This window comes from Myxocyprinus asiaticus, chromosome 35 (assembly GCF_019703515.2).
Source record: "Myxocyprinus asiaticus isolate MX2 ecotype Aquarium Trade chromosome 35, UBuf_Myxa_2, whole genome shotgun sequence".
In the NCBI taxonomy this organism is placed as follows: Eukaryota; Metazoa; Chordata; class Actinopteri; order Cypriniformes; family Catostomidae; genus Myxocyprinus; species Myxocyprinus asiaticus.
In genome coordinates, this window is record NC_059378.1 from 38,360,241 (window position 1) to 38,383,139 (window position 22,899).

Sequence of the window (22,899 nt, forward strand, 5' to 3'; positions counted from 1 at the left end):
ACAGTGCATGTCAATGAAGAGACCATAAGTCTATCCCTCACAGCCTCGTTTTCCTTCACGTCAAAAATTAAAGATGGCACTACTGTGAATAAGGTCTATACATTTATTATTGTTACTATTAATAATAAGTAAGGGATAAAGTACAGTCAGCCAGTCATTATTCCACTTATTGCAGGGCTACTTTCTGAATAAATAACTTAAAGTAAAAAATTTTTTTAATTATGTGACAAGAAAGACATGAAATTAGCAGAATTGCGTGGTTTAGTGGTAATTATACAAAATATTTGACCACAGAATGCCACAATTGACCAATCATGATCATTTCAGAGAGCTGTGTAATACTAATAAATATAAATGTAGCAATTGCTCCTGGCTTTATTCAGGTGGCGTTGGCGGGATTCCTTCTAAAAATATACGAAAGTGATCATCTGTGTTGAGCTCTGGGCGTTTGACTAATAGAAGGCATTTAGGGAGAAAATAATTAGCTACCAGCACCATATTACTAACTATACTGACCGCAACTTGAGCAATAGATTTAAATTTATCATCCAGACTTGTGTAGATGGGAATGAACATCACCCACATTACACAGTAAGTCAAGGTGGAGATGGTTATATCCCTGGCCAGGTTGTACTGTCCAACTGGCTTTAGAGCCATGAAGGTAGACATGAATGATATAAGCGACAGAAGTACATTGAAACCAAGCATCAAGCCAAAGTTCAACACCGGCTCCACCGGGCAGCGCAGAAAACTTCTCACATAGGTCACCTCCAGTTTGGAGACATATTGGGTTAGGGAGGGACCTTCTTGGATGTACCAGCCGCACAGTCCTGCTTGGGCCCCACAACAACCCAGAACCACAAACCAGCTCACTCGTTCTCGCAGGTTCTCCAGGTGCTCTGAAGATTTTTCTGGGAACTCTGTGACGCAGACAATCTGGCAGGTAAAAGAAAACATAACATTTTTGAAGTGAACATCTCTTGCAAGTGTGTTTTAACTTCTCAACTGGTTTTGTTTCAGGACCCAGATTGTACATTGGACATCAAGTGATGACCCCAACACAGTGCCAAATACCGAAATGTGCTTAAAATCAAAAATTTAAATTATTAACATGACAGGCATGAAAAGGATTTCTTTTAATATGCATTTCTGTGTATTTTTCTTTAAGATTACCTGAAGGGAAACAGTCAGAATGACCGAGAGGGTCACGGTGGGAAAGAAAGTATTTAATGGCTGCTGCAGACGGCACACAATATCACCCGGCTGACCTAGGAACAGCAGCAGGCTTATACATTGTCCCACTAGGCACAACAGGGCCAGGCCACTCAGCGATCCACCTGCCATTTTCACCACTGGAGTTCCTCTGTGCCTAAAGAAATGAAACCCTACCCATACATGTGATGCAAGCAACAAAATTCCTCCCAGAATGAGTGCTATTGACTCATTATTGGTCCAGGCCAAGAAAATATAGATGGGATAGACACATCTTGTGCTTCGTAGATTGGACCACTGGCCGGCAGGACATTGTGTACACTGGATGTCATCTTCCAATCAAAAGAAAAGGCATATAAGGTCAGTCAACATCAAACAGCAAATAACTATTAAATACATACACAAATCTTTATTTATTATATTCATACTGCGGTTGTCCAAGTAGTTTACTGATATTATAATCTTTACAATTGGAGGGCAATTATTTAGCACGATGCAATGATCAATTTGACGGAAAAAAAATTCAAAGCATTGATTATGGAATTGAAAGCAATAGTTCTGTGAAATGCAATATGAGATGTCAGGTACATTCAAGCTTCTGTTTTCCATACAAAGGAAGTGAATGATTTGTAATGGCAGGTTACTTTTTAAGGTGTTTTTTTTTTTTACTTTTTGGAACTTCTACTACATTTTTTGTATCCAAAAGAGCAGTTTAGAAATTCTGTCTCATTATGTGTTTCATGGAACAAAGGAACTAATACAGGGTAGTAACAACATGATGACAAAAATTTTGACTGGACTATTATTTAAAAAATAATTGAATGATTACTGTAGTAATATCCAATGTATTACAGTTTCATTTATTTTCCAAAATAGTATTTTTGATGTATGCAGTTTTATAATCCACTAAACCCAGATCCCCAATCTACTTTAGATGCGTTCAAAAGAACCGAAGCACAAGATGAAAGAGAGTGAAAGTGTCTGGGGTAAAAAGCATATTTTTGAAAATAATAATGAAATATAGCTGCAGGCAGCAATTACAGGGCCAAGCACACTTATATCACTGATTATGATTTCAGGAAAAGCGGTATAAACAACGTACATAGAGTTGCTTATATTACAATTAAAGCTGTGAGTTGATTAAAAATTTTAATTGCAATAAATCGCATAATTGTGTGTAGCTAATCACAATTAATCACAGATTTTTGAAAATGCTGAAATCTGACACCATATATACATATTTCCATCTTAGGAAAGAAAACAAAACAATTTGTAGCAATAAAATGCTTTATTTATTCATTTATTTATTTTTTTTGATTTTCTCTCCAATTTGGAATGCCCAATTCCCAATGTGCTCTAAGTCTGGGGGACGAATCTCAGTTGCCTCTGAGTTTGAGACCGTCAGTCCGTGCATCTTATCACGTGGCTTGTTGTGCGCATTACCACGGAGACATAGCACGTGTGGAGGCTTCACACTATTCTCTGCATCCACGCACAACCCATTAAGCACCCCGCCGAGAGCGAGAACCACATTATAGTGACCACGAGGAGGTTACCCCATGTGACTGTACCCTCCCTAGCAACCGGGTCAATTTGGTTGCTTAGGAGACCCGGCTGGAGTCACTTAGCACGCCCTGGATTCAAACTCGTGACTCCAGGGGTGGTAGTCAGCGTCTTTACTCGCTGAGCTACCCAGGCCCCAATCAGTCATGTTTTTAATCAGAGTGATTAATCAGCTGATCTACGTATTCATCTACTGACTAACAAAATCCCAAGACTGATAGTGGCAGATGTAGAAATGAAATTACCAAATTATGTGAAATATTTATTTGAGTGCTTGAATCGGTCATTAAAAATGACTGTTGATCAAAACAGGTAACTTAAAAGAATCTTTTACTGTGCATAACATAATTAATATTCATGAATTTTGCAGCACTGCCCCCCATAGTACAATTTTCTGTACAGTTTATCTTTATTTAGACCAAACTTTGTGGTAATCGTCACTTTCAAATGGATTATTCCAGCTGTTACAAAGGTCATAGGCCTTCAGGATTTTATTCGCAGAATAACATGGGATATGCATGCACTCTCCATCCATGGGTACACTTAACAATGGTAGTGAAGTTTAGTCCAGATTGCGGTTTCTAAATGTCAAGCGAAAGAACATTTAGAATTTGTTGATGTGTTTAATAGACAATGTCTTGGTGCTCTGGAGTTCCCTATCTGTCACTCACTCGACGTTGTGTCGATGTAGTGACACTAGGGGTCACACTTGGGAGCCCGAGACACCTCTGGTCTTTGATAAAAGGCCAATGAAAATTGGCGAGTGGTATTTGCATGCCACTCCCCCGGACATACGGGTATAAAAGGAGCTGGTATGCAACCACTCCTTCAGATTTTTGGTCATGCTCATTGAGCTGAATACTACTGTTCATTCACCTCTGCTGGATCTGATGGCGCATTTCAGCGGCTTCTCCCTCCTCTGCACTGGTGCACTGCAGAGAACGCCCCTGGCCGCTTCGGCAGAAAAACTAGAGAGTATATTTTCTGAAAGAGCTTTTTTCCCCCTCTAAAAGATTATATATTTCTCTAAAAGAGCGCACACACGGAACGTCTTTTTAAAGACGCGTCTTTTTAAAGATGCCTTTCTGTTTGTGTGTTATTCCTGGTTGCGGTCGTTATCTCTCAACTTCGGGTGGTCATGATCGCTGTCTTTCGTGTCGGAGCGTGACCCACACGGAGGCAGCGTTTGTGAATGGTTCATGTTCTCACTGCGAGAACATGACCATGGCAACGTTGCGGTCGCGGCTTGCTTTCGTAAGGTCCTTCTACCTACGGGTATAAGGCCAGTGCGGCTAGCACTGGGGGCGATTTGGGGACCCCAATGGGATCGTCTCCGCCGGGTATCCCCCTGCGGACCTCCCATTCCCCAGCACGCTCATCTGCCCCAATCGGGCTTCCGGATGAGTTCGCCGGCTCGTCTCATGGCGAGTCTGGCTTCTTGTTCGGAGCCCGCGAAGATGATGAGCTCTCGAGCGCAGCATCGGAGAGCAGGCTTGTCCAGTTGGACGCAGAAGCCTCAGCTGGGCTTCCCCCTTAGGGAATGATCACCCAGTCACAGGCCAATGCCGAAATGACGGACATGCTTTCCCGGGCGGCTGCGAGCGTCGGGTTAGAGTGGAACCCTCCGCTCTCCCCTGAACCCTCGCGGCTTGATGATTGGTTTCTGGGCTCGCAGCGCTGCTCAAAGCAGCCACGCCCCGCTCCAGTGCCATTCTTCCCAGAAGTGCATGAGGAGCTGATGAAGTCGTGGGACGCACCTTTTATTGCCCGGCCCCGACTCCGCAGTTCCCCAGCTCTCACTACCCTCGATGGCAGGGCGGCCAAGAGCTATACGGCGATTCCCTCGGTGGATAAGGCGCTCACGGTGCACCTATGCCCGCAGAGCGCTGCCACCTGGCGTGGATGCCCTAAGCTCCCGTCCAAGCCCTGTAGGCTCACGTCATCCCTGACGGCTAAAGCCTACAGTGCTGCTGGACAAGCTGCCTCTGCCCTGCACGCCATGGCTCTCTCATGGCTGCAGGTCCACCAAGCCAAGGCGCTGAAAGAACTGCACGAGGGTAGTTCTGCCCCAGATTTGATGCAGGAACTGCGCTTGGTGACCGACCTCACTCTCCGGGCGATGAAGGTCACGGCGCGGTCTCTCGGGTGGACGATGGCTACACTAGTGGTCCAGGAGCGCCACCTTTGGCTCAACCTGGTCGAGATGGGCGAGGCCGACAAGACACGGTTCCTTGCTGCCCCCATTTCCCAGGTGGGCCTATTCGGCGACACCGTCGAGGACTTTGCCCAGCAGTTCTTGACGGTGAAGCAGCAGATGGAGGCAATCCGGCACATCCTGCCCCGGCGTGGCTCAAGATCCCGCACCCCATCTGCTCGTCGCCAAGGGCGTCCCCCTGCGGTGACTGCACCGGCTCTGCCACAGCCCGGCCCTTCAGCCCGGCCCCGGCGTGGAGCCCACCACAGGAAGCCGACGCCACCTGTCTCACAGCCAGCGCCGAAGAACCCACGGAGGTCCTCAAAGCGCCCTTGAGACGGGCGAACCAGGGACAAGGGAACCCACTCACGTGGAGCTGGTAAGAAGACCACTGCATCCCCCGGTGGAGGGCTGGGTGGAAAATCTTTTGTTGCCTTTTTGTTTGATTTGCCCAAGTGGCTGCGATACCCAACAGTTCAGCAAAAAAGCAGCTTCCTTCCTCCCTGGGTCACATACCCGGTGTGTACGGTCGTCACCACGACTACCGTCCAAGGGCTTTTTCTTGCAGGATTGGCGCTCCAGCGGTGGCCTTTCCGCCCCTGAGTGCCCAGCTGTGGCACACAGCTGCATCCGATGTGGCAGTCTCCACAGGTTATGAGGACAGGCCTCTTCCTCCGTTGTCCCAGGCTGTTCTGGGGGTGGTCACAAGGAGCCAGGTAAGTGCTTCGATGTCCCTAGACTCAGCACGGCCACAACGTGCTGTGGCACCTCGCGCTCCACCCCGCCGCGAGGCCCCACCTGCCGGTACGTCCGACGATGTTGTCCCCTTGGTCTACCTCGCGCGGAATTTGGACGCGTGGCTCGCGCTTTCCAATCCATCGCAATGGCTGATCCGGACCGTCTGACTCGGCTACACGATTCAGTTCGCCAGGCGCCCACCCAGGTTCAGCGGTATTCACTTCACCTTGGTCAAGGGCGAAAACTCCACCCTGCGCATGGAGATCGCTACCCTCCTCGATAGAACCTGTCCCTCCAGCCGAGATGAAGAAAGGATTTTACAGCCCCTACTTCATCATACCGAAAAAAGGCGGTGGGTTGTGGCCAATCTTGGACCTGCGAGTACTGAACCGGGCTTTACACAGACTCCCGTTCAAGATGCTGACGCAAAAACACATTCTGGCGAGCGTCCGGCATCAAGTTTGGTTCGCAGCGGTAGACCTGAAAGATGCGTACTTCCACGTCTCGATCCTTCCTCGACACAGACCCTTCCTGCGGTTCGCGTTCGAGGGTCAGGCGTATCAGTACAAAGTCCTCCCTTTTGGCCTGTCCCTGTCTCCTCGCATCTTTACGAAGATCGCAGAGGCTGCCCTTGCCCCGTTAAGGGAGGTGGGCATTCGCATTCTCAACTATCTCGACGACTGGCTAATCCTAGCTCACTCTCGAGACATGTTGTGCGCACACAGGGACCTGGTGCTCTCACACCTCACACGCATATGAGGCCGCTTCAGCACTGGCTCCAGACTCGAGTCCCGACATGGGCATGGCACCACGGGACACATCACGTGGCCATCACATCGGTCTGTCACCTCTTTTCAGCCCTTGGATGACCTCTCGGTTCTACGAGCAGGTGTTCCTCTAGAACTGGTCTTCAGGTGCGTTGTGGTCATGACAGACACCTCCAAAACGGGCTGGGGTGCTGTTTGCAATGGGCACGCAGCCGCCGGCCTCTGGATGGTCAACTGCCTTGAGTTGTTGACAATTCTGCTCACCCTGCGGAGGTTCCGGCCGTTGATCCAGGGCAAGCATGTGTTAGTTCGGACAGACAGCACGGCAACGGTAGCATATGTCAAACGCCAAGGTGGTCTGCGTTCTCATTGTATGTCACAACTTGCCCGCCATCTCCTCCTCTGGAGTCAGCAGCACTTCAAGTTGCTGCAAGCCACTCACATCCCGGGCAACCTCAACACTACAGCGGACGTGCTGTTACGGCAGGTTACCCTCAGGGGAGAGTGGAGACTCCACCCTCAGGTGGTCCAGCTGATTTTGAGTCGATTCGGACGGGCACAGGTGGACCTGTTCGCCTCCCAAGAATCCTCCCACTGCCCGCTCTGGTACACCCTCACCGAGGCTCCCCTCGGCATAGACGTGCTGGCACACAGCTGGCCCCCTGGCCTACACAAATATGCATTTCCCCCAGTGAGCCTGCTTGCAAATACCCTGTGCAAGGTCAGGGAGGACGAGGAGCAGATTGTCCTGGTAGCACCCTACTGGCCCACCCAGACATGGTTCTCAGACCTCACGCTCCTTGCGACAGCTCCCCCCTGGCGAATTCCCCTGAGGAAGGACCTTCTTTCTCAGATCGCGGTGGTAGACACGATCACTCAGGCTAGGGCCCCCTCTATGAGGTGCCTGTATGCCTTTAAGTGGCATCTGTTCGCTAAGTGGTGTTCTTCCCGATGTGAAGACCCCCAGAGATGCGCAGTCGGATCAGTGCTTTCCTTCCTGCACGAGAGGCTGGAAGGGAGGCTGTCCCCTTCCACCTTGAAGGTGTACGTTGCCACCATAGCAGCACACCATGATGCAGTCGACGGTAAGTCCTTAGGGAAGTACGACCTGATCATCAGGATCCTAAGAGCGCCAGGAGGCTGAATCCCTCCAGACCGCACCTCGTTCCCTCATGGGATCTCTCCGTAGTTCTTCAGGGTCTACAGAGAGCCCCCTTTGAGCCTTTGTAGTCAGCCAAGCTTAAGGCACTCTCCTTGAAGACTGCCCTCCCGACTGCACTCACTTCCATCAAGAGGGTAGGTGACCTGCAAGCATTCTCTGTCAGCGAAACGTGCCTGGAGTTCGGTCCGGGTTACTCTCACGTGATCCTGAGATCTATGTGCCCAAGGTTCCCACCACCCCTTTTAGGGACCAGGTGGTGAACCTGCAAGCGCTGCCCCAGGAGGAGGCAGACCCAGCTCTGTCGTTGCTGTGTCCGGTGTGTGCTTTACGCATCTATTTGGATTGCACGCAGAGCTTTAGAATCTCTGAGCAGCTCTTTGTCTGCTTTGGTGCACAGCGGAAAGGAAGCGCTGTCTCCAAGTAGAGGATTGCCCACTGGCTCATTGATGCCATAACTATGGCATATCTTGCCCAGAACATGCCGCCCCCGGTAGGGCTACGAGCCCATTCTACCAGAGGTGTAGGGGCTTCCTGGGCCCGGGCCAGAGGTGCCTCTCTAACAGACATTTGCAGAGCAGCGGGCTGGGCAACACCCAACACCTTTGCAAGGTTCTACAACCTCCGGGTGGAACCGGTTTTGTCCCAGGTAGTGGCAAGCAACACAAGCGGATAAGCCCGGGATAGCTGGCCGGGTGTATCGCTTGCACATAGCGCCTTCCACCTCCCTTGGAGCTGAAGACGTGCGCCATTAATTCCCAGTAGTGTTCACAAACTTTGTTCCCTGGTTGACTTCCTCCGAGCCCTGTGGCAGTCGAGTTTTCAGAGAGACTCGCTGCCGGCCCAGTACACGTGCTAATTAAGAGTCCTGTTCTAGGGTAGGTGCTCCGCATGTGGCGGTTCCCTGTAAGGCTAACCCCATGCGATATATATCTTCCGCTAGTTCGTTTCCCTGTTGGCAAACTGCATCTTCCTTGGGCAGAGCCCCTCTGCCCCAGTCTCCATGTTTGTAGTAACTCCTCCCCCATTGGGCAGGATCTACCTTGAAGACTCTCCACATGGTTGGAAAGACCAAGTGACATATTCTTCCACTTAAATATCCCCCCTCTCTTTGGGCAAGGTGTGGTCTCCACTGTGTCTTCCCCTTGGGAGGGATACCCCCCGACTAGACCTGGCGGCCCAGTCGGATAATCCCCGTTCTTTTTTAGGGAGTGGAAAAAAAGAAGGGGAAGAGAGGCCACGACTGGGTTAAGCCTGTCTCTATCTTTTGGGTAGTCGACTTGTCTCCAAAAAGGGCCGTTCGACAGTCATAACTATGTTGGGGGAGGTTACATGTCGACCTGGTGTGCTGGCTATGAGGCACACAGTAGTCTGCCCACCAAACGCCGCCAGTTCACGTAACACAGTTCAGCCAGTTGTGGCATTTCGTATAGGGACCCCTAGTGTCACCACATCGACACAACGTCGAATGAGTGACAGATAGGGAACGTCATGGTTACTTGTGTAACCTCTGTTCCCTGATAGAGGGAACGAGACGTTGTGTCCCTCCTGCCACAACGCTGAACTACCTGCTGAAATGGCCGGACCTTGTCTCGGCTCCTCAGCATAAAACCTGAATGAGTGGTTGCATACCAGCTCCTTTTATACCCGTATGTCCAGGGGAGTGGCATGCAAATACCACTCGCCAATTTTCATTGGCCTTTTATCAAAGACCAGAGGTGTCTCGGGCTCCCAAGAGTGACCCCTAGTGTCACTACATCGACACAACGTCTCGTTCCCTCCATCAGGGAACGGAGGTTACACAAGTAACCATGACGATATACATTTTGTTACTTAATTTGTATTATGCAAAAAAAAAAACAACAAAAAAAAAACATTTATGTTGGCAAATCAGTAGCAAAATGGTTACTATGTGGTTCCTGTGGAAATGCAGTTGTATCGAAAATTCATGGACATTTGTAATATGATAGTGACTCCAATTAATGAACTAGAACTTGTTACAATGAAGCTTGTTACCTTAATCCATAAGAACTATGCATGGGTGCTTGCTTTGGTGTTGCCACCCCTCACAGTCTGCATTCCACCCCCTTGCCACCCCATAAAAAAAATTCTAGATCCGCCCCTGGTCTCACATCCATTTTGGCATGCTCACCGTCAAATTTGTTGATGTGCTATGTGAAAATGGTTTGGTCTATCAGCATGAATTCCATACATTTTTGTCATGAGTTTCTGTAGATGATACGTGTGCAATTTAGTGGGAATCGGACATACGCTTGAAAAAGTCGGTTTTTCTGAATATTCAAAATGGCGGAAAATCTAGAGGGTGGAGTTGCGAATTGTTGCGACCCATTGGGACTCTGCATGACCCAAGGAATCAGATGAAAACCTTACGGTTATAAGTTATAGGCCGAAACTATTTGCAACTTTTAACAGTTGCAGATGGGTCAGTTACATTTGAGAGTGTTCTCTGTCTGTGTGCCAAATTTCAGAACTTTCCTATGTATGGTTCTATGGACAGCCATAGACTTCAAGAGAGGAAAAATTATAATAATATGAACACTAATGGATCCAGTAGGTGCCTACACCCAAAATAATCTTATCAAATCTAACCAAACCGAATCTAAACAAATTACACATTTCACAATGCATCACAAAATTTAGGAAAGTATCGTAACCAAATCGTAATCATTTTCAGAGCAAATATTTAAATTTTACTTTTTACGACAGATTGTTTAGAATCACTTTAAAGCTAGGTTAGTTTACGCACCTGATTTGTTCAGGTATGTTCCCTCTTTGCAGTCAATGCAGTCAAAACAGCAGGAGTGATAGCCTTTGACTCTGCGCACCTGTCCTGACTCGCAGTTTGAGGAGCATGTGGACAATGGTACCTGTTACAGAGAGCATTCGTTAATAATTTGAAGAGGTGACATACACTTTTAGTCAAAGGTTTGGACACACTTACTCCAGTTCTTTACTATTTAGAATAATTGAAAAGTCATAAATATACAGTACTGTGGTACATTAGATGTTTCACAAAAACATTTGTCTTAAGATGGTTATTTATTACCCTCTGCTTTAGTGTGTTAATAGGAAATTTCAGTTTTAAATTTCTACACATTCCTTTTGCAAATAGAATAGAATACAAGTAGAACAAGGAGTCCTGCAACAGATGGTATGGCCCCCACAGGACCCGGCTCGTCCCCCTATAAGCCTTTAGATCAAAATGAATTTTTAGATAAAGAAAAGCATAAATTCAGTCAAGTGTGTCCAAACATTTGGCTGGTAGTGTACAGGTAATTCAAAAACACTTAGAATTAATATAGCCTACAAACGATTTAGGTGTTAATGATTGTAGAGGTCGACCGATAGTGGATTTTGCTGATACCGCTAACTAAGGTGGTGGAAAAGGCTGATAATCGGCTGATCGTTTTTAAAGCCAATTTATAAAATGTCCAAAAAAAATAATAATAATTTAAATAAAAAGAAATTCTTTGCCATGGCGGGCAAATCCCAGATGCAGTTTTTTGTTCAAACAAAATCCCAATAATAACTAGAAAAAAATTAAGATTTGTTGCATAACGTGGGACTTTTAAGTATAAACAAGCCCAAAACACACCAGGGACTCTGATTTTGACATGACAATATAATGAAAAACTATTGGCAACTTTCGACATAGATTTTTGCAGATAACCGATAGTTCTATTGGCACCGATTAAACTGTAAAACCGATATATCGGTCTACCTCTTATTGATTGTAGGTCATTGTGTTTGCCAGTATACTGTTCGTACCTTAGAATTTGCAGTGTGCCATTTTATGCCATCTTTATTAATCATGAGGTTCTGATAAAAGGATCCAATTCCATTAAAGTGCACACTAGTGTCATTAAAGATCCACTGCATCATATCGTAGCCGAAGTTTGGATTACCCTCTTTATCAAACTTAAAACTTATCCCCTCTACATTTATGGAAACATTTTGGAGTTTCTTTAACAGCTGTAGGAAAGATTGTTTTTCTTTAGTATACTTAAAGTTAGTAAAGGTTATTCTCAACTTCACAGTCAGGACATTTTTGTCTTATCTTTATCTTACCTGCCATGGATAGACTTTGTCCGTTTTGGGATTTAAAGCGCACCTGTTGGCATTGCATTCAAGCAAGTCATGCAGTGCATGTGCAGCACAGTAGATGGCAGCATACACTCTGAAAGCTGACCGCTGCACAAGGTTTGTCTTGACCATGCTCACGTTGACTGAGGTGAGGTTACCGCATCTTGGGCAAGGGTTGTCCAGAGGGGAGGTTTGTGCCTCTGGCTGCTGGGGGAAGAATATTTGTCTCTCTGCCTCTATTTTGGTGAAGAGCTCACGGACATAGGGAGTGAACAGATTGATAGGTTTGGTGATGTCAGCAAATGCCAGCACTGTGCCTATAGAACTAATGCCAGGCAGGGTGAATATATCTTCATTCAGGCCCCATGCTGTGCTCGCCACCCAAACCGCTGTCATATTTCTTTTGATTACCTGGACATGTAGTGATGGCAAGAGCAATTAGAATCACTAAAACTTGTAGATTTAATATGAATTTATAATACTGAATGAAAAAGAGAGGACTATTAATACTTTAAAATAATTTCTTATTTAAAGGGGTCGTATCATAATTAAAAAAAAATTCTAATAATAATATTAGAGCTGTCACGATTATAACATTTATACAAATAATTATGTTTAATTCATAATTAAGTTTAAGTAATTAGTTATGGTGATTAATTTTCATTCAGATTGTCATACTTTTTATAGGAATATTTGTGGTTAATACACATACACCATAAGAAGTCAATTATTCATATTTAACTTGGAATGATTTAATAAAATGATGATATTTAATTTTTGGAAAAATATTTCACAGGGGTAGAATGACATGAAAAATTATATTTTAAATAATACTGTAAAATATTAAAATTTCTCTCTAATTTTTGTCAACTTTAGTTATTTTTGGAACCCAGCCAAACTGAATATTATATTATATTATATTATATTATATTATATAAGTTAAGCAATAACACTTCTGTTTTATCTTAAAATGTCCTTTTTTAGACAGTAAAATGTTATTGGAATTTGAAGTACACAATTACAGCAGTTATCACAAATACTGTAATTTCGATCAGGCATTTATGTATTAATTGCGACAGGCCTAATCATTTTATTTTTTTCCCTAAGGTCCACCTATAATGTTAATCAAGGTTTTTTTTGCACCGAAAACAGTCCTAATTTAGTTTGTTATGAACCTTTTCCACCCGCTCGCTGACCCTTAAAATTAAAAGGTCTGTTTTTGCTGCTGTGCCTTTAAAGGGATGGTTCACCCAAAAATGAAAATTCTCTCATTATTTACCCACCCTCATGCCATCCCAGATGTGTATGACTTTCTTTTTTCTTGCTTGTTCTTCTGAATACAAGCTAAGATTTTAACAAGAATATCTCAGCTCTGTAAGTGGGCAATTCCAGCGTTATGGATGTGACAATTTTATGTAATCATAAACCCCTGCAGATAGAGTCCAGACATCAGAAAATTGTCAGTCTTGCCAGGTTTTTTTCCAGTTTAGATCGGGAAATGAGCTTGCATTACGGATGTGACAAAAATGGACACAAGTTTTTGGGAGATCACACACTTTGTAAAAACTCTGTGAATTGAAATGCACAATCCAGAAATAATACTAGCCACAGAATTTAGAAGGGTTGGCGCTCCTAAGAACATGTAATATTTATTTTTTATTCATTGTCTTTGTTACATAAATGGGGCAAAACCGGCGTTACGGACATGACATCTCTTTGTTACGGACGTGACATTTGTGAAAGCAGTACTTACATCATGAGGGGAAACAGTAGCGATTCTAGCTTGTATGGCGCCCTGGGCGAAACCCGCTTCAACACGCCCCCAAAGTTGGGGGAGGGGGGGGGCCCTGGGCAACTGCCCATGTAGCTCATGCCTAAATCCACCACTGAGGGGAAACCATTCCAAAATGCTTTGAAATCTACAGACTTCGACCTCTGAGATATATTATATTACGTTATAATACCCATCAAGGCTGTATGATGAATTGACATAAGATTGAAATTGCCATTTTTCCATGGTATTGTTGACATTTTCGTGGAATTGCCCAGTTCCATACAATGCAAGTCAACAGGGTCCAAAACTTTAAAGCTCAAAAAGTATATAAAGGCAGCATAAAAGTAATCCATATAACTCCAGTTTTTAAATCCATGTCTTCAGAAGGAAATTGGGTGAGAAACAGACACATTTTTAAGTCCTATATCTCCGCTTTCAAAAAGCCCTCCTAAGTGCTCTTCTCTCCTAAGAGTTCTTCTTCTTTTGTTTTTGGCGATTCGCATTCTTCGTAAATATTGCCGCCTACTGGGTAGGGAGAATAATTTATAGTAAAACAAGGATTTAAATATTTACCTGTTTCTCACCCGCCCCACACCTATCATAATGCTTCTAAAGATATGGATTTAACCACTGGAGTCGTATGGATTACTTTATGCTGCCTTTATGTGCTTTTTTGAGCTTCAAAATTGTGGACCCTGTTGACTTGCATTGTATTGACCTACAGAGATGAGACATTCTTCTAAAAATCTTTGTTTGTGTTCATCAAGTCATACACATCTGGGTTGGCATGAGGGTGAGTAAATGATGAGAATTTTCATTTCTGGGTGAACTATTCCTTTAAGACTTTTTTGCAAATGCCCTCTTTGCATGTGAAATGAGTAACAGTGCTTACATAGGGCTACAGGCTTGCTGTGGGGTCTAATTTAGTTGGCAAGACCCCATACTTCAATAATCCTTTTGTTACATTGTGACAAGTTCACAAAGCAATTGTTGTGAGGGTCATGAGTAAATGTATTCAGGTGTCTGACATCATAATTTTTAAAGGGATAGTGCAAAAGATCAAGGAAATAAAAAAATTTCACGATATGACCCCTTTAAAGAAATTGCTTACATTTTTTACCTCTATAAAAAATTCTTTAGCCAGATTGGGGACAGAGAAGACCACCACTACTCCCACTTTAGCATCATCAATATGATCAAGTATATCTCTCAATGCTGGCTTTGGGTCATTGTATACAGGAATCAGAGCTTGATATGCCACGCAGATGGACGCCTCATTGGCCATACTGGAGAACTGCTGCTGGCCCTTCTGACCGTATTCGTCATCACTACCGACCACTGCCACCCAGTTCCACCTAAACTCTTTCAGCAGCTGCACCATTGCGATAACTTGCCAACGGTCACTGGCCACAGTACGCATGAAGGACGGATACGACTCTTTGTCACTGAACACGTCGCTGGTGGCACCATAGCTAATCTGAGAATGGGGAATAAGATGATTTTAGAAAGTTACACTTTAAGTTGAAATCAACCCACAAATGGCTTGCTTATAGGTGGCTCTGCATATTAAGCTGGTATAAGAGAAAAAAATAAAATAAAATTCCGATACTGCAAAGGGTCCGATACTGCACTCATGTACCAAAATACGATACCATCTGACGTACGAATGTCATTCCATTAACATTCAGTGCACAATTAAAATCACGTTATGTCCTAGTATTATTTTTAAACCTCAAAGGCTGCGATTTAATGAGATAAATATCTAGTTTGCATGTGCTTCACGCTTCAAAGTAAATAGATCTTGTTTTAAGAATGTTTGAATGTCAATGTATGCAGGCTGCTTATACCAAGAAGCTCTAAAACACCATCATGAGCCTTGCATGCTGTTTATAGCAGATGATAGCGAGCTGATTCACTATGTAACACACAGCGTATTTAGACTACATATATATTTAAAGAAATAGCAGCCTTTTGCGGTTCAGTAATCACACTGGGTCACTTTTCCGGAGGTGAGATGCTACCGTCAAAAACACAAAGAAACGTTGACGTTGGTGTCACTCTTGGGAGCCCGAGACACCTCTGGTCTTTGATAAAAGGCCAATGAAAATTGGCGAGTGGTATTTGCATGCCACTCCCACGGACATACGGGCATAAAAGGAGCTGGTATGCAACCACTCATTCAGGGTTTACGCTGAGGAGCCGATATAAGGTCCGGCCATTTCAGCGGGTAGTTCAGCATTGTGGCAGGAGGGACCAACGTCTCGTTCCCTCCATCAGGGAACGGAGGTTACACCAGTAACCATGACGTTCCCTATCTGTCACTCACTCGACGTTGGTGTCGATGTAGTGACACTAGGGGTCCCTATACAAAACGCCACAAGGCTGAACTGTGTTACGTGAACTGGCAGTGTGTGGTGGGCAGACTTGCTGTGTGCCTCATAGCCAGCACACCAGATCGACACGTAACCTCCCCCAACACAGTTATGAGTGTCGAACGGCCCTTTTTGGGGACAAGTTGACTACCCAAAGATAGAGACAGGCTTAACCCAGTCGTGGCCTCTTTTCCCCTTCTTTTTTTCCACTCCCTAAAAAAGAAGGGGGATTATCAGACTGGGCCACCAGGTCTAGTCAGGGGGTGTCCCTCCCAAGGGGAGGACACCGCGGAGACCACACCTCGCCCCAAGAGGGGGGGGGATATTTAAGTGGAAGAATACGTCACATGGTCTTTCCAACCATGTGGAGAGCCTTCAAGGTAGATCCTGCCCAATGGGGGAGGAGTTACTACAAACATGGAGACTGGGGCAGAGGGGCTCTGCCCAAGGAAGATGCAGTTTGCCAGCAGGGAAACGAATTAGCGGAAGATATAGATCGCATGGGGTTAGCCTTACAGGGAACCGCCACATGCGGAGCACCTACCCCAGAACCGGGATCTTAGTTAGCGCGTGTACTGGGCCGGCAGCGAGTCTCTCCGAAAACTCGACTGCCACAGGGCTCAGAGGAATTCAACCAGGGAACAACTTTTGTGAACACTACTGGGAATTAACAGCGCACGTCTTCAGCTCAAAAGGAGGTAGAAGGCGCTATGTGCAAGCGATACACCCGGCCGGCTATCCCGGGCTTATCCGCTTGTGTTGCGTGCCACTACCTGGGACGAAACCGGTTCCACCCGGAGGTTGTAGAACCTTGCAAAGCCCGCTGCTCTGCAAATGTCTGTTAGAGAGGCACCTCTGGCCAGGGCCCAAGAAGCCGCTACACCACGGGTAGAATGGGCTCGTAGCCCTACCGGGGGCGGCATGTTTTGGGCGAGATATGCCATAGTTATGGCATCAACGAGCCAGTGGGCGATTCTCTGCTTGGAGACAGCGCTTCCTTTCCGCTGTGCCCCAAAAGCAGACAGAGAGCTGCTCAGAGATTCTAAAGCTCTGCGTGCGATCCAAATAAATGCGTAAAGCGTGCACCGGACACAGCGACGACAGGGCTGGGTCTGCCTCCTCCTGGGGCAGCACTTGCAGGTTCACCACCTAGTCCCTAAAGGGGTGGTGGGAACCTTGGGCACATAGCCCGGTCAGGGTCTCAGGATCACGTGAGAGTAACCTGGACCGAACTCCAGGCACATTTCGCTAACAGAGAACGCTTGCAGGTCACCTACCCTCTTGATGGAAGTGAGCGCAGTCAGGAGGGCAGTCTTCAAGTTGAGTGCCTTAAGCTCAGCTGACTGCAAAGGCTCAAATGGGGCTCTCTGTAGACCCTGAAGAACTACAGAGGTCTGATGAGGGAACGAGGCGCGGCCTGGAGGGATTCAGCCTCCTGGCGCCTCTTTGGAACCTGATGATCAGATCATGCTTCCCTAAGGACTTACCGTGGACTGTGTCGTGGTGTGCTGCTATGGCAGCAACATACACCTTCAAGGTGGAAGGGGACAGCCTCCCTTTCAACCTCTCTTGCAGGAAGGAAAGCACTGATCTGACTGCGCATCTCTGGGGGTCTTCCCGATGGGAAGAACACCACTTAGCGAACAGACGCCACTTAAAAGACATACAGGTGCCTCGTAGAGGGAGCCCTAGCCTGAGTGAATGTGTCTACCATTGCAGGTGGGAGACAGCTTAGGTCTTCCGCGTCCCGTCCAGGGGCCAGACATGGAGATTCCAGAGGTCTGGGCGCGGGTGCCGGATGGTGCCCCTTCCCTGAGAAAGAAGGTCCTTCCTCAGGGGAATTTTCCGGGGGGGAGGGGGCTGTCGCGAGGAGCGTGAGGTCTGAGAACCACGTCTGGGTGGGCCAGTAGGGTGCTACCAGGATGACCTGCTCCTTGTCCTCCCTGACCTTGCACAGGGTCTGTGCAAGTAGGTTCACTGGGGGAAACGCATATTTGTGAATGCCAGGGGGCCAGCTGTGTGCCAGCGCGTCTATGCCGAGGGGAGCCTCGGTGAGGGCGTACCAGAGCGGGCAGTGGGAGGATTCTTGGGAGGCGAACAGGTGCACCTGTGCCTGTCGAATCGACTCCAAATCAGCTGGACCACCTGAAGGTGGAGTCTCCACTCTCCCCTGAGGGTAACCTGTTGTGACAGCGCATCCGCCATAGTGTTGAGGTTGCCCGGGATGTGAGTGGCTTGCAGCGACTTGGTGCTGCTGACTCAAGAGGAGGAGACGGCGGGTGAGTTGTGACATACAACGAGAGTGCAAACCACCTTGGCGTTTGACATATACTACCGTTGTCGTGTTGTCTGTCTGAACACCGCTGAACCTGGGCGGATGCCCGGCGAAGTGAATCGCGCCGCCGAGTCAGATGGTCCGGACCAGCCCTCGTAATGGATTGGAAAGCGCAAGTCATGCGTCCAAGTTCCGCACAAGGGGGACCAAAGGGACAACGTCAGCAGGTGGGGCCTCGCGGCGGGTCGGAGCTCAAGGTGCCACACCACGTCGTGGCCGTGCTGAGCCTAAGGACATCGAAGCACTTACCTGGCTCCTTGTGACCACCCCCAGAACAGCCTGGGACGGGGGAGGAAGAGGCCTGTCCTCATGACCCGTGGAGACTGTCACATCGGGGGTGGATTTGTGCCACAGCTGGGCGCTCAGGGGCGGGAGACCACCGCTGGAGCGCCAACCTGCCAAATGGAGTGGTGGACGGTGGTCGTGATGACAGCCGTACACACCGGATACGTGACCCAGGGAACAAGGAAACCGCTCTTGCTGAGCTCTTGAGTACTGCAGCCACTTGGGCATGCAGCGCAATTAAATGCAAAAGGTAACAAAAAGATGAAGATCTGCTTACCAGCTCCAGAGCAGCGGGTTTCGTTGTCCCTGGGTTGCCCATCTCAAGGGCACTTTGAAGCCTTATCACGGGTTCTGGGCGGCCGCGAGACGGGTGGCGTCTGCTTCCTGCGGTGGGCTCCATGCCGGGCCGAAGGGGCGGGCTGAGGCGGAGCCGGTGCAGTCTCCGCAGGGGGACACCCTTGGCGATGAGTAGACGGGGTGTGGGATCTTGAGCCGCGCCAGGGCAGGATAAGCTGGCTAGTATCCATCTACTGCTCTACCATCGAGAACTGCTGGGCAAAGTCCTTGACGGTGTCGCCGAATAGGCCCGCCTGGGAAATGGGGGCAGCAAGGAATCGTGCCTTGTCGGCCTCACCCATCTTGACCAGGTTGAGCCAAAGGTGGCGCTCCTGGACCACTAGTGTGGCCATCGTCCGCCCGAGAGACCGCACCGTGACCTCCGTCGCTCGGAGAGCGAGGTCGGTCGCCGAGCGCAGTTCCTGCATCAATCCCGGGGTGGAACTACCCTCGTCCAGTTCCTTTAGCACCTTGGCGGACTTGCAGGAGAGCCATGGCGTACAGGGCGGAGGCGGCTTGTCCAGCGGCACCGTTGGCCTTGGCCATCAGAGACAACGTAAACCTACAGGCCTTGGACAGGGGGCTTTGGGCACCCGCGCCAGGTGGCGGCACTCTGCAGGCATAGGTGCACCGCGAGCACCTTTATCCACCGGGGGATTCTCGAATAGCCCTTGACAACCAGGAATAACACACAATCGGAAAAGCATCTTTAAAAAGATGCGTCTTTAAAAAGACGTTCCGTGTGTGTGCTCTTTTAGAGAAATATATACTCTTTTAGAGGGGAAAAATGCTCTTTCAGAAAAATATACTCTCTAGTTTTTCTGCCGAAGCGCCCAAGGGCGTTCTCTGCAGTGCACCAGTGCAGAGGAGGGAGAAGCTGCTGAAATGCGCCATCAGATCCAGCAGAGGTGAATGAACAGTAGTATTCAGCTCAATGAGCATGACCGTTCGGCTCCGAAGAGAAAATCTGAATGAGTGGTTGCATACCAGCTCCTTTTATACCCGTATGTCCGGGGGAGTGGCATGCAAATACCACTCGCCAATTTTCATTGGCCTTTTATCAAAGACCAGAGGTGTCTCGGGCTCCCAAGAGTGACCCCTAGTGTCACTACATCGACACCAACTTCGAGTGAGTGACAGATAGAGAACGGTAAGGGCTTCACTCCAAAATAAAAGCTTTCACCAAAATAAAATGTCTATTTAAATGGAAAAAATTACGACAGAAATATATCACTACTTTATATAATTATGTAATGTTCACTGTAATACTACTACTCAATAATAATAACAATAATAATAAATCAATAGTAATTTTCTTATATTTAAGCAATTTCTCACATCTGTGATGCTCTGTTACATAGCATTTTATTTGACAAAAATAACTCCAGTATTGTATTTTGAATTGTAATGTGAGGTTCTGTATAAACACTCTTTATTTGATTAAAATAATACAATATTATGTTGAAAATAAAATATTTTATTTTCATTTGATTACAGTTTTATACATTTATATAAACCCCATTTTGAAGATAAAATTTAAATAAATTGTTGAATATGGAATAATTAAAAAAAACAAAAAAAAAACAGTCATCAGTATTGGCAAGTACCGAAAAGGAAGTATCGGTTCTCGTACTCGTTCTCCAAAAAAAGCTATCGGGACCTCCCTATTTTTCACCATACAGTATATCATAAAGTAACCTACAGTTAACAAATTTCAGGTTTTTATTGTAGATTTTTTTCCATTCTTTTTCCATTAAGATAACCAACATCTGGCAACTCACCAGTGGCATCAAGAAAAACCCAATGAGCTTGCCAATGTGGGGGACCAAGTCAGAGTTGTTTGGTCCAATGATAGCTATAACACGAGGCTTGTAGTCGGTGTAGTTACAGGAGATCTCCATTTCCTCTGATGTTTCCTTTGTGAGAAACTGGAGGACAGGCTTCATGACGACGGCTGGCTGCATGCAGGTGTCGAAGTTCTCAAAGCCTAGTGTGATTCCAGGGAGAAGATCTGGTTTAGCATTGATCTCATCCACAGAGTACTTCATGACCAATGACATAGAAAGACCATATGTGTTGACCCTGCCAAAAAAAACAAAAACATGCTTACATAATTAAGGGAGCAAAAGACAAGCAGACTGTATTGTCAGATTTTGTAGACTCTAGAGCAGTGGTTCTCAACTGGTTGGAAGCAGATCTGTTCTGATAAGGTCGTATACTATTAAATGGAATCTATAAAACACAACTAACAATAAAATTGTACACAGTTAGGATAGCAAAAATCTCATCAACTTTGTAAAGCAAGGAGAAGTTGCTTTCTATACTCAAACTCTACTGTAATTTGGTGCAAATTCATCTGTCTCTTGGTAGAAGCTGGCCAAATTTGACCGATGCCAACATGGACAGATAGTGTGACATGCCCTCATCCTCACAATCCATAAAACACAACAACACAAGGGAGGGATGAACCGAGAATAAACATTGTTTGTGCAGACAACAATGGTGTTTGCTCTGTGAATTATTGGTTGCAGAGAGTATGAAACCATCAAAATTTACGATAAATTTACAAACCAAAATTGACAGTTCTCCAATTCAGCCATGTCATGTAATTAATTTAGCATATTTTTGGACCTGTACATTTAATTGTGATAAGAATCATTTTCAATATTTCTTCTTAAGGACATTTTTTTAGTTTACTTTTTTATGATTACCAATTTTGTTACCGAGTTGGGTCCCCACTGTATGTCCAATTTAAAACCTATGTCCTGAAGCAAGACCAGTTGAGAATCACAGATGTTGGCCACATCTACACTATTACACATTAATTTGCTACGTTTGCCACTTTCATCCACACTAGAACGTTTCCAAAACGCTCTCCAATACCACATACTGTACTTCAGAAAACGATTATCTTAGGAAACTGAAAACAGAGTTTGTAAATGAAAATGGATTCGTATGGATGTGGCCGTAGACTATGCAGTCAACAATTTTCTTCAAAGATTTTACCTGTTACACTCGATATCGTCAGGCTTTACATGTTTGCTCAAGTTGCTGGTGATTTCATTAATGGGGAAAATTCCTCCTAACAGAATATCTCCGGGGGATTTGAAAAGGCTTGTTGAGATGTTCTTGAACCACGGTGGATTCTGGCTGAGTCCAGACCCCAGGAAGCCCAAGCACACTAGAAGGATCCATCCTTGAGCCATCCTGAAGGGTGGACAATCCAAAAAAATGACAAAGCACATACTGTATCATGGAATTTAATAAACAAAATTGATAAATGAAGATGAAAGAGCTGGACTGACCTCAAATAATACCAGCGCAAGTACTGCTTAGACTCCTCTTCTTGTGGTGTTTTGAGCTTGAAGCTTGAAGTGATTCGTTTAGTGACCAGAAATGATAATGGTTATAATGGTCACCTAACAGCACGTACGTGACTAAAGAGACCTGCCCCACACCTTTGTGATGCAAGTCAGAGGTCAAGTTCCATTCGGGTTTCCCATGGAAATGTTCTGGGCTCACCTCAATGCACAAGCAGGTTTTAAATCACATACATTGGTAATTCACAGTAAAACTTTGAAGTATAAGTAGACCACACAGAATGTGTTCTTGAATTTTGTTTACACAATGTTTTAATTGTTGGCCTGTGTACAGAAATGTCAAACGAGCATCTTGCGCAGCATCTAGCTATTGTGAGATTCTTTGTCAAGTAGTTCAAATTTGAAAAACATGTTTCGAGTCCCCTGCGTTCCACTCCATTGTTAGCGCTTCATCTAGCAGTTTTAACACAACACCTAAATATAACTTTATATAACTAAAATTTAGAGGTGTTTAATGGATGCATTGAATAGAAAGGTATTCTTTCTGTACATGAATTTAATTCAAGAGTCAAAGCGACTGTGTTGCTTGTTTTCAATCAGAAACAGGGTCCTTGAATGTTTTGAAGTGCTTTGCACCAGGACAAGAGAGGTATGGCTCTCAAGAGTTCATTAGAACATAAAATATTTGGTTGGAAATGTGTGTTGAACAAAGTGCATAATGGAAATGTGGCAGGCTGCAC

General features: G+C 46.0%; 1 protein-coding gene across 2 annotated transcripts; it reads right to left on the reverse strand.

Annotated features, from left to right (window-relative positions):
• Positions 1-243: 243 nt before the first annotated feature.
• On the reverse strand, positions 244-22,228 carry LOC127426356 (taste receptor type 1 member 3). Of its 2 annotated transcripts, XM_051673115.1 has the most exons (9): positions 22,145-22,228; positions 21,846-22,046; positions 20,621-20,921; positions 14,632-14,988; positions 11,723-12,148; positions 11,423-11,626; positions 10,401-10,521; positions 1,174-1,544; positions 244-936 (listed from the first exon to the last, which is right to left on the reverse strand). In XM_051673115.1, exons 2-9 carry the CDS (start codon positions 22,043-22,045, stop codon positions 376-378), a joined length of 2,541 nt encoding a protein of 846 aa, XP_051529075.1. In that variant the 5' UTR covers position 22,046; positions 22,145-22,228; the 3' UTR covers positions 244-375. The 2 variants fall into 2 exon arrangements, with proteins under 2 accessions (XP_051529075.1, XP_051529074.1); XM_051673114.1 differs by having other exon boundaries at positions 21,846-22,194.
• Between the last annotated feature and the right edge of the window lie 671 nt (positions 22,229-22,899).